At 36.6% G+C, this 12,641-nt stretch overlaps 1 protein-coding gene across 2 annotated transcripts; it reads left to right on the top strand.

The window, feature by feature from the left end:
* Positions 1-760: 760 nt before the first annotated feature.
* Positions 761-9,523, top strand: sfxn3 (sideroflexin 3). Of its 2 annotated transcripts, none has more exons than XM_032553944.1 (11): positions 761-868; positions 2,659-2,834; positions 3,051-3,221; positions 4,957-5,055; positions 5,551-5,626; positions 5,717-5,802; positions 5,910-6,037; positions 6,638-6,687; positions 7,299-7,348; positions 7,434-7,481; positions 7,578-9,523. In XM_032553944.1, the coding sequence occupies exons 2-11, from the start codon at positions 2,671-2,673 to the stop codon at positions 7,672-7,674; spliced, it is 969 nt and encodes a 322-aa protein (XP_032409835.1). In that variant the 5' UTR covers positions 761-868; positions 2,659-2,670; the 3' UTR covers positions 7,675-9,523. The 2 variants fall into 2 exon arrangements, with proteins under 2 accessions (XP_032409835.1, XP_032409834.1); XM_032553943.1 differs by having other exon boundaries at positions 824-926.
* Positions 9,524-12,641: the final 3,118 nt, after the last annotated feature.

Genomic DNA, 12,641 nt, shown 5'->3' with positions numbered 1-12,641 from the left:
AGTAAACCTTGTTATTAATGTAAATTTTGAGAGTCTTTTTTCCCCCCTTAGGGCAAAAGACTGATATACTGTGTGTTTTAAGTATCGGGAAGGTGGATAAACATCTCCACCTATTGGCCAACTTTGTAATTTCATTATTTATAAAATATTTTCTTAAATTTCAAATAAGTAATAATACATATGCAGTTATTTATGCTGGTCATTATCATTGTATATATATTTTTTAGATGTTGTGTGCTTGACAAAAGCCTAAGATTAAGGAAAATAAAAAGTATGTCTTATATATATATTCCTGTGATACATATTAACTTTCGTGCGAGCAAATCAGAATCATTGACCTTCATTATTACATTTACAAAAGCTTGGAATAAAATAATTTCAGAAAAGCTATGTAGGGTTTCAACCAATCACGTATTTCCTTTCCTCACACGCCCACATGCAGCTAACCCCGCCCTCGGCGTGTCACATACAACGGTGCTGCCTTCGCTTACCCTCAAAAGAATTTGAGTGGCAACATATTAAAGCCTTGTCTTATTTGTGTATTGGTTTTATTCAAAATTATTATATTTAATAGGCTGAATTAAGTATGTTTGCTTATATTCACTCACTGAAAATGTAGATTACGTGGCAATATTTCAATCGGTATCACAGATACTTGGCACACAAAGTATTTGTGAAATACATGTAGCGTCACATTATCGTAGCAGTACAAAGCTTGTCTGGTCCTTAAATTGGATCAAAGTGATGAGATATTGCTATTCTTTTTTTTTCCCATCCACAACATTTCGTGTGCCTCTCATTCAATTTGTCAGAAAATTGCAATTTACGACATTGTTCAAAGCACATTAAAGCACCAGAGGTCCACCCGGTGAGTGCTGTGATATTGAGAGGTCATACATTTTCAAAAATCAAAGTAATTGAACCAGGTACGTTTTGGGCCTGACCGCATTTATTTCTCTTAATATTTTCTATCACAACCCGATTGAGTTGACACATTTTCCTTCGTGAAATATGTCCTTTCAATGATAATTAAAGTGCTAGCATCATGGTTTTAGCTTTTAAACCAAGCAGCTAACTGGCTCAGTGTCGCTTGGAAATAATTGTTTTTGTTTACTTAAATGAGGTCTGTTTTATCGTGCGATCTGCGATGACTAACATGGCTGGGATTCAATTTGATTTTATCCTCCTGACGAATTGTTTTAGTGTGCTATAGCGTGGATTCCGTTGAGCTACCATGCTAGGAGGCTACATTGCTCTAGCATCTGATGACTCCCTGCATCTGTCACCGGGTGTGTCGTGGTTTTAATCAGCTTCTTTCCCAGTTTCCCGTTTTTGCGGAACGAAAAACTTCTACTTTTTTGTGCTTGTGGCCTTTTATCCACGGGATCAGTATTGATTTTGCCTCTATACATAGTGAAATAACTGCTGTTTAAACCACAATCATAGCCTTACTGTATTATGGTTGGACATATTTTTTTTGTAATTCTTCACTTGGATCTGTGTGAATTAATAAAGTAGATAACATTTGTGTTTTACACAAACATTTCATTTCAAATCTTCAACTACAAATATATCTATTAATTTTTCTATGGTGTATAAATATTAGCCATGGAAAGACTAGAAAACCTCCAAAACCCAAACTCAGTTTACTTTGGGTTTTTTTATCAATTAGGTCTGGAAATGACAACAAGAAAATAACTACTGATCCAAATTTGACCCCTTGCAGATAAATTAGTCTTAAAAAAAGGTTGAAGCATCTGAAACAAATGTTTTTATGTTATCATAGCTGATCTTGCCACCAGGTAGATGGCAATGAAGGTTAAGTGATTTTCTTTTTTTTTTTTTTTTAAAAACGTCTTATTTATGTGTTTTCTAGCTGCAAATATGCAAAATGTTGTACTTAGAGATGCCCATTAGACTAATTTACCCATATAAAATATATGAAAATCCTTACACCATATTCTTGGTTAAAATCTACCAGTTTTTTCCAGCTACAAAAATCAGAAAAAGTTGACAGGTCTGGATATCAAAATGAAAGAAATTCTGTATCACCTTCAAAAAGTTTCATTCATAAAGAGCTTTCACTTTTAAACTTCCAAAATTCAGGCACTTTTGAAGCCTTGTTTAAACACATCTGTTCGTGGTTGTGCATTTTCAAGAATTTCAAGAACATTACATGAAAAATGGTCAAAAGGTCTGCTTGGTTGTACTGTCAAAATGTTTTCACCAGGCATTGTTTCGCCTTTGTGTAATGCTGGGAGAAAACAGAGTAGAAACAAGCACTTAAACAGTGTTGCTGAAGTTTATATAATATCAATCTTACCTCTGCAGCTGTACTGCAAATACAGTACAGCATTAACAATCGTCTAAATTTGTCTAATGCTCTCGTTTCCTGGTTCTGTGACTGAACAATTGAACTTGTAATTATAAAATTACTATTTAGTTTAATTTGTTGTTTTTTGATGACAAACATGCCAATTTTCAAAACATAGTACTGTAATAAAAAATAATCTAATAATGTCAGACTCTATATGAATATTAATAGTTAGATGGATATTAGCATTAGCATCAAAAAAGTCTGGTTGTGATACACCTAAAAGCTAATCTGTTTGCGGTTTTCAAAAGATGTCAATAATTTGAATTTCTGCTTCTGATCAGAGAAAGTCCAGGATGTCCGAAGAGTTGTCGCTCAACATAAACATTAAGGAGCCGAGATGGGACCAGGGGACCTTCATGGGACGCGCCAAACACTTCTTCATGGTCACAGATCCCAGGAATGTCCTGCTGTCCTCTGAGAAGCTGGAAGAAGCCAGAGTAATCGTAGAGAACTACAGGTGAGGTGATGGAAAATAGAGTCAGAAGTGGTCAGGCAAATGAGGCATGAACTGAGTCTAGCTTTCCCCTGGTCTTCCTGTATGGAAGATCGAGCGTATTTACAATAGTGGAGAATATAAGTTATAACACTTATGACTTTAACGCAAGTGTTTTTTCTGCCTCTTTAATAATTTCTGTGAAAATACAACATCTGTATACTGTTTTGGTATTTTCAGAGCTGGAACCGTGACTCCTGGCCTGACCGAGGATGAACTTTGGAGAGCCAAGTACATTTACGACTCTGCTTTCCATCCCGACACTGGAGAGAAGATGTTTGTGATTGGTCGGATGTCTGCTCAGGTGCCAATGAACATGTCCATCACAGGCTGCATGCTCACCTTCTACAGGTACAGCAGAGCTTCTTGCACAGAGATCACTGATTACAACCCCTCTTCACCCCCCTCAAAAGTTCATTTGACAAAATAATATCTGAAAGAGAAAAAAAAAACGGGCAGCTTTGACATTGGATACAGCAGTGCCTATAAATAGAAAGTTTAATCTGTATGCAGTGAAAATCCTCTTAAAAGAATCCAAAAGGCCACCCTCACATCTGAATACTGATAACTGACTGAGTTGATTACTTTTTCTTGATATGACGGCAACAATTAAATGTTGTCCAAAAAAGAATGGCTGGTCACAAATGACATAAAGTTGCAAAATTATTTTATCTAATTCAAAGTGATGTAAAAAAAAAAGATACAGCCCTAGAAACCCCATTTATTTATTTATTTATATTCCATTGTTTGTGTTTGTTGATTACTAAATGTTGTATTATTACTAAATAGCAATTTTACTGATGCATACATGTTGTATGTATCAGTATGTGTTTTTGTAATTCACCACTAGAGGACAGCAGTTTTTCACTATTTACTTTTCATACGTGTAGTTTGGACTCACTTAACCGTCTATAAATGTAGTTGGACAAATTAATGGTATGATCAGAAAAAACATAATTTTTATTATTCTTTATTGAGCACTAAGGTTAATGATTGCCTAAAACCTGGGGGCCATCAGTATGACTTTAAAAACGGTTTCTGTTTTTAAAACTTTCTTCGCTGCTGTTTCTGGACAATAATGGCTCCTTCTGTCTTTGGTTCTCTAGAGGCAAAATTCCAATTAGTCATTTTGAAGTCTAGTGGTAAAGAGGCAATTTCTTTTGCTTTCTTTATCCTTAGAACACAGTTGTTTACAGCAAGCATCACAATGTAAATCTGTTTTGATAGTGTCAACACTGTGAGACACTATGTGTTGACACTATGAGACCATTTGGTGCTGGCTTTGCACACAAATGAGATCACAAGCAGGAATTTGAGTTTTTGAAGTTTCTGTTGACACGGCCATTCATGGCTTCCTCTACACACACGTCAGGTCTGTTCATATGACTATCTTTGTGTTTGATCGGGTATGGATAGCACCTCAAATTATAAACCACATGTTAAAGGCCTGTGTTCTGAATTACAGCAGACTTTATGGTATTATGGTGTGCACTAGAGCATTTTTGTATGCTGCTCTGATTACTCGGCACTATTTGCAGATATCGCCACATCCTCAACTTTATATGAAACCACTTGAACCCCTTCCTGTTTCCCTTCAAACAAACACTACTGCCTACCTGATAAGTGATGTATTTGTTCAATCAAAGTAGTGGGTATGTGCATTTCATGTTAAGTGCAATGTAAACATATAGGAGGTGTTATCATGTCTAAGTTGTGATTGATGTCTGCTGTGATGCAGAAGCATTAAGAATGACAGCGTGATGTTGATACTCAGTGTTTTAAGAGGAACTCTGTTCTGTTCTGATAAAAGATCTTAAATTTGATTAAAAATGTGTCTTATGTAGCTTCACTGAAAGTTTGCAATTTGTACACAAAGTGTGAATGCATAATATCTGCAGACATTATGCATTAACGGGTTTCTTTAGGTGAAACTTATTCTAAGCTTTAATGTTACATCATGTAGTTTATGCTCAAACATTTTTTTTTTTTGGCTGCCGTGTACATATTTGGAAAAAAAACAAGAAAAAAGATAAGGGTGAATTGTCACTTCCTCTAACAGGCGGCGGCTGTTCTCTTGTGTTTTCAGGACTACTCCAGCAGTTGTGTTCTGGCAGTGGGTTAACCAGTCCTTCAACGCCATTGTCAATTACACCAACCGCAGTGGAGACGCTCCCATCACCATGAAGTAGGGAGGACCTCTCTCTTCTCCTCCCGTGTAGATCATTGATTTCCTCCCCTCTAAGCTATTGTCTGTAAGGACGATGTGGGAGCTGCTGTTCTCTGCCTTGCAGTGGTATTATGTTCCACAGTTAAGCATGTTTCCGATTCATGTCACCATGACCCCATGCTGGCATCTGTTTCTGACTGACCTCTTGCGTCAGGTTAGCCCGCAGCTGGCTAACTACTTTGCTGTGTTCTGAAACATGCAGACAGCTCATTCATTGGCTGCAGAAATGCATCAAACATATGCAGTCAGGAAGAGCATGAAGCTGAAATATTGTGCTTTTTTTCTCTCTGCTTTTTATGCATCTGTAACTGCAATCTCCGAACTTGCATTTAACGTTTAGTACAACGTATTTGCTGCATGTCGTCTCTTTATGCTGTGGTCTTCAGCTAATTTAAACCTGTGGGAGTTGCGAAAAATGTGGTTGGTGTATCAACTTCATTTTCCTCTGTGCAGCCAGCTTGGCGCCGCTTACGTTAGTGCCACTACAGGAGCTGTGGTCACCGCGCTCGGACTCAAGTCTCTAGCTACGGTACTTCTTCTGGTTCACATGAATAATTAAAGTAAATCCAACAGATGTGGATCCACAATGTGATGCCGGTCTGTGCTCCTGTCCTTGCAGCGTCTTCCCCCAATCGTCAGTCGGTTTGTCCCTTTTGCTGCCGTGGCTGCTGCCAACTGTATTAATATTCCCTTCATGAGACAGAGGTGAGATTACTAGAGTATTGATTAGCGAACACTTCCTGTTTCACTTAGAAGGGATTTTAAGGACTTTTCAGATTTGAGTCAGCCGGTTTTCTGTTCCCTTCTGTCAGGGAGCTGAAGTATGGGATCCCGGTGATGGATGAGAATGGAAACCGGTTAGGAGAATCTGCCAACGCTGCCAAACAAGCCATCGTTCAGGTGGTTGTGTCCAGGATTGGCATGGCGGTGCCTGCAATGGGTAACTCAACCTTGTACCTCATAAATGAATGTGTACAAAAGACTTGCACCTGTAGATGTAGGGGAAGGTTGTTCTACAAAGAGTTGGTTCAAGTAACTGTCCTTTTTCTTTCATCTCATTACTTTAGATGTTGGTAAAAAAAAAAAAAAAAGAACGTTCTTGGGGTATGAATGTTTTTGCGTGACACCATATTGGTTCAGTGCAGAACAGGTTTATTTTCAGAGAAGAATGCAACTTTTTTTTTTTTCCTTCTGGGTAGGCGGCACAAAATCTTCCCTCATTTTGGCGTCTTTGGCTGCAGTCTAAATAAAAAGCTGATACAGAGGCCCAGGAATGTCAACATAGCTGTTTTGCCAGAGTTTCGCAAGTGCATACAGGCAAAATAAAATCAGCTGAGGCCATTCTTCGTTAGATAAGGTTAATCATGGATGAATGCTGAGTACAGAGGATTAATTTAATTTGATCAGATGAATATTTAACTGTAGTTATGTTGGGAGATAAAAGAATGCCCTTCCCTGAAGTGACTCGTTTTCTTTTTACTTTTCTTGCTTATTGGACCGAAGCAACCTTGACTCATTTTTATAAAAAATGTTTTCACAGCCATTCCTCCTGTTATAATGAACGCTCTGGAGAAGAAAGCCTTCATGAAGGTAGGCGCACAACATTCTTCAGTCCAAATGAAATGGGAAGGAAAAAGCTTCGTCAGCAACACAAATGTGTTTTGCAGTTTTATGGCAGGACTTTATGTTATTAGATTATTTGTTGACTGATTTACATTGATTTGAATTATGGCACAGAGATTTATCAGCTTAAAAACCTTACTTTAAGAGAGAGGGCAGTTTTTCTATTCTCTTTTTAATCGTAAAGGTCAAAGGTTAATCTGGAGTGAAGAATGCTTCAGGAAACCCAGGGCTTCTAGTTAGACTGCAGATGGATGGCAAAAAGCTATTTGAATCCTTGTAGCGATCCTTTGGGAAATTTTGGGAGTTTTCCAAGGTTCTCAACTAGAAGAGTTAACAATAATGAATATCAACTCCTTTCATACAAAGATGCATTTGCTAAAAAAAAAAGGTTGTTGAAACATTTAAAATTCTTAAATATTTCATCAGAATACAGTACCGATAACATAAAGAAGGTTGAACTCACAAGACCCAACATTTGCATCACGGTTGGTGATGATGACGTCATAACAGATAAACATCAAATTTGGTGTAAATCTGCCTGATTTTACTACTTTTCTTTTTTGTTAATTTTCTTGTAGCGTTTCCCAATTCTGAATGCTCCTGTCCAAGTGGGGCTCGTCGGTTTGTGGTGAGTAAGATAAGCTTATATTCTGAAAACGTGCTTTAAAGTGCAATTTAAAAAAAAAAAAATCCTTTTCTGTTCTTCTTTCCAGCCTGGTGTTTGCAACGCCTCTCTGCTGTGCCCTGTTCCCTCAGAAAAGGTACATTCAGCAGCTTCCTTGATGCCTCTGCACTGGTAGAGAAGTGTTATCTAATGTGGGCTGACTTCAGAGTAATGGTTAACCATATCTTTGCAGCTCCATGAGCGTGAGCGGACTGGAGGCAGATCTGCAGGAGAGGATACGGCAGCTAAGTCCAGAAACCACCACCGTCTACTTCAACAAGGGCCTGTAGGCACATGAGCAGGAAACATGCAAACACACACAGACACATGTCTGTTATCATGGGCATGAGTGAGAGTAAAAAAAAACATTTATTTATGCTTTTGCAGTCATTTTTATTTTTGGTATATATTCGGTTCTTGTATTTTTATTTCGTCTTCCTCTTGATGGATAACACAGGAAGCTGATAACCACTGACTGGGGGTTTACTTCATGCTACCTTTAATGTCCTACTAGAATATCCAAGTTATAAATGAAGGTTTTTCCTGTAACGTTGCCTTTGTGTGTTATCTTTGTTTTGACCGGGGTTTTCAACCTGTGGCTCTATAAGCCTTCCCAATTGACTCTTAATATCTTGAAAAACAGAACTCAACTGTGGTTTAAATCTAAATGTGATACAAAGTAATACTTTCACCTTGTTTCTCTGTTTTCTTGTCAAATTTGCACAGAATCTCCATAATATAACAAGTAATAGTACAAAGGTTATTTTTTTTACATTAGGCCATGACCTGGTGTGTTTTCCCTTAGTTATTCAGAAATATGAAACTTCATCTAAACCATAAAATTGTGATTTATTTTTTTTTTTAACCATAAAACAAGCACATGTTAAATAGTGGGAATAACACTGCAAATAATTATGTTATTAATCTATTATTCTATCAATTACTCTGACAATCGGATAAAATAATTGGCACCTTCTGTAGATTTTTTTATGTCTAATATTGTATGTTATACAAATTTAGAAATACATTAAAATATAAAAATAAATGCAAATAATCAAATTCCCTTTTAAATAAGAAAAACAATGCCGTAAGTGCAACAACAGCATTGGTTCAATGTAAGCTAGATCATTTGTTGCAAAAGATTAATCTGCAGTTAAAAAATATATACTTTTAACATCAACATGTGAAAAGCTTGACTTGGCCTCATTACACTGTAGGGCTGATGTGTTGACTATTTTATGAATTATCTGATTAATAATTGGATAGCAAAATGTTCTATTAGAAGATTTTTTTTACAGTATTTGAACCAGGTAAAGCTAAAACATTGCCACATTTTTTTAACACGTATTTACAGACAAAAAATAAATGTAAATTGTTTGTACAGGTTTGGTTTAATTACTGCTGTGGGTATTTTGTTCTTTTAGCATATGGCATGTTTTAGAGTCTGTATGCTCCAGTTAACAATTAGCCAATTACTAAATTAGTTGGCAATTATTTCAATAATCGATTCATCACAATTAATCTGATCCATCCTTTCAGCCCTAAGTGGGTATTTATAAAATTGATCAGTCTTTGAATGGTCATGCAGGTTTTGCAGATCAGTACAGAACTAATTTAAGAGCAACTAAGTGATAAATGATTCATAAAGGTTTCTAACCCCTAGTTAACACATCACACAAGCTACGTGGTGTAAAATTTTTGCTTCTGTTTTTTGCTAAAGAAAATAATTCCCTGATCTAAGTTCCTGTTTTGTATTATGCAGCCTCTCATTAACAGGAGCAGCTCTCTTCAACTGTCCTTCCAAGTGTACTTAAACCTTTAGGTACATATGCCTCAGAAAACGTTTAGAGGACATAGATGAGTGGAATCTAATGAGTGTAGTTTATATTACTCTAGAGAAGCCCCACTGTTTTTTTTTTTGTTTGTTGTTTGTTTTTTTTACATTATGTTGTGCTGTTATCTACACGTTGCTCACAGGAAGGAAGCAAAAACTGCACTTATCTAACTTCAAAATCCCCGTCTTACTTTTATGTGTATATATAATTCAGATAACCGGTGCCGACATATAGGCACCTGAAATCTTTCAAACAAACTTCTCCCTCTCCTTCATTTAAATTAAAAATATAGTAAAAAGTTGTTTTTTTTGCTGTTTTGAGAACTTTGCTTACACCTTTGAGATCCAGTTCTACCAAAAGAAATTAGTAAGTGTTGTAACAAATTTTAAAGTATAAACATTAGGTGCAGAGTGAGTTTCAAGAATTGCTTTGAGCATCTTATGTCATTTAATGAGGTCACCGAACACACAGCTAGCTATTCAGGGTGAGTACATAGTGGTAGTGGTGTATGTGAGAGTATATAAGTCGTCATAGTGTTTGTCGTAAATAAATTGAAGCTAGTATATATTTTCTGAATACTTATGTAAAATATGGAACACAGATAAATGCACTGGAGAATAAGGTCAGCTGCTAGTTTGTAGGAGTTTTGCTGCATCTGAGTGAGACTTCCTCATACTGAGTGCTAATGAATGACTCTCTTTGGATTCATCTTCTGAGGAAACTCACTATTTACAATTTACCAGCAATCATTTAACTCTTGTGCAATGAGATGCTTTGTACGCTCCTGTTTAAAAATATAAATATATATAGGTATATATATATATACATAGGATTCTTGAGAAGAGGGACAAAACAGGTCCTATGGATAAAGCACAAAATTTGAATAAAATATACACAAAATATATATTTTTTCAAATATCTGACTAAACTAACCTGGGCCATGTGAGCACAATAATGTATGTTTTCCTGGCGTTTGTTGAATATTTTTTTATTTTAAACTTTGTGGTAGGTGGATGGTGTCCCAAGTTTTTGTCAACACCGTCAGACATAAAAATAATGTAAAAAAAATCAGGCATTATTATAATTTTATATTTATTTTTGTCAGATGGTGATGACAAAGTTCTGGGTCAGGTCCATTAAAAATTTTATTTTTAAAACAATGTTGCAACTGGGAGCCTGCACTTTAGCATCTTTACATTTCCAAAACATTGGAAATGTAACATTTGTCATATTTGTATACATAAGCTTGAGGAATAATTAAAAAAAAATTTGGAAAAATTTAAACCCATTTTGTCCCACTTCTCAAGAATCACGACGGTAAGACTGTACAGGCTATGTTTGTAGTGAGGTTTGTGATTGCACAATTACCCATTTATTGTAAACCAATGGAAAAGGTGAAGGGACTCTGGCAACTACACTAATGTGTTCTTACTCACAAACCTACAGGTGCATTTACATATATTAGAATATTATTGTAGAGTTAATGCATTCTACTTCCATGAATTACAGCATCAGTTCAGTGTAGTACGGAAGAGGTCTGCTGAAGTTTTGAGGAATCAAACAAAATGTGACTGCGTGGTATTTATACCGTGCATTCATATTTTGGCTATGTGGGCAGGTGTCACCTCCTTTAAGAAAATAAAATCAGCATCTAAATGAAACTTGGCAGCAGGTTGAAGCAGGAAGTGCTCTAATGTTTCCAGCCGTGCAGCAACACCAGCAGATGACGTGCCTCTGTGCCTCTCCACTCTTCCTTCAGAGTCTGGGACTTTGATTTCTACAATGAATGCAAAACTTACTTTAATCTGAAATGTGGACTTTGTGCCACTGAGCTAAAGTCCCATCCTTAGCTCAGGTGAGAGGTCTCTAACGTTGCCACTAGTTCAAGGAGAAGTTAAATACAATGAATATATAAATATAATGAATATAACATTGATATATAACGTCCATTTCCTGCTACATTGCTGCATGGTGGATCTTAAAGCTAATAATACACTAACTAATGCAATGAATGGCCTTAACTTTACATCTCTGTCAAAACTGTGGATGTCCTTGCTGCTCGTTTACCGTACTTTTTTCTTCCATTCAACTTTTTCTTAATATGCTTTGATACAACACTCTGAACATCCAGTTTCTTCAGCACTTCTGTTTTATGGTTTATCCTCGTTGTGGTGTGTGTGAGTGACTGTCTGCTGGACGGCTGTCAAGTCAGCAGTCTTAGCCATGATGGTGTCGACCACAACACGTTCATTTCTGTGCTTCAAGTCCTCCTATGTTACTCGGCTTTTATTAGAAACTGAATTTCGGGTTTTCATTCACTCATAATGACCAACTTAATGCACTTCACTCTGAGTTGATATAATTTTTCCAGAGTTTTATTTTTTTTTTAACTGAATTACAGAAACTGATATAAATGATATTCTAATGTATGGAGATGCACCAGAAGGTAATTGTGTTTGTATATTCTGGGAATTTAATGGTTCTTAGCACTCAAAAGTCACCAGAATGTATTGATTTTTTTTTTCTAATCAATGTTGTAATTTGAGGTTATCATGTAAAACTTTGCAGATTCTGTGCGTTTTAATGTAATTATGACATGCTTCATCCACGACTACAGACAGCGCTACCTTTGAGTCTCTTCCCTTTGAATGCTTGAATCAAACACGTGATTGTGAAGGTGAGAGACGGGCCAGCAGTGATCTGTGACAAAAGCTTGTTGCTGCAGCAGTGTGGATGTGTTGCTGTGTATCGTTTTCCTATTGAGGGTGATGCTGCACTATATTATAGTGCTTTGCTGTGCTACCTTCTGGACCTGAGTGTATTTCTGTTGCTCTTTAAAACCTGCTTTTTACAGCGTGCATTGAATGTGTGTTTGTTGTTTATTGAACGACGATTATGAGGCGGCTAAACAATAGTTCTGCAAACTTTGCTCACCACTAAGGATTTTCTGCAGCTCTTAGCTTAACAGGAATAGAACAAACAGTTTGATTCATCTCAGCCTTTGACTGTACCATTATTACCTGATGCATCCAAAGACAAGGTGGCTAAGAACTCCTTGGAGAAGTAAGTATCTCTTGATGCAGCTTTTTCTCAGCTTTATGATGTAGACTTTCTCATGCAATGCATTTATTTGTACATGTGGCCCTCAGCCTGCACAGTGCTGCATTTTACACCAAACCGTGTAAGAAAATCCCAAAGCACAGTCAGGAGTGCAAAGTTACTGAACTAGTTATGTATAAATCCCAATATATTTTACTTTAACTCTCCAAAAACACTGTTGAACACTTTGACACTGACCCTGACTTTCACCTCTGTCTTGCATGCTTTGACTGCTGGAAGCACAAATGTAAGGACAAGCCATGTTCTTGTTACACTCCATGAATGTTATTGGTTTTGTTATGTACATTTAGACTTGTCAGTAT

This window comes from Xiphophorus hellerii, chromosome 22 (assembly GCF_003331165.1).
Source record: "Xiphophorus hellerii strain 12219 chromosome 22, Xiphophorus_hellerii-4.1, whole genome shotgun sequence".
Lineage (NCBI taxonomy): Eukaryota > Metazoa > Chordata > Actinopteri > Cyprinodontiformes > Poeciliidae > Xiphophorus > Xiphophorus hellerii.
The sequence above is the reverse complement of the archived record's forward strand: the minus strand, read 5'-3'. Positions and strand labels throughout refer to the sequence as shown.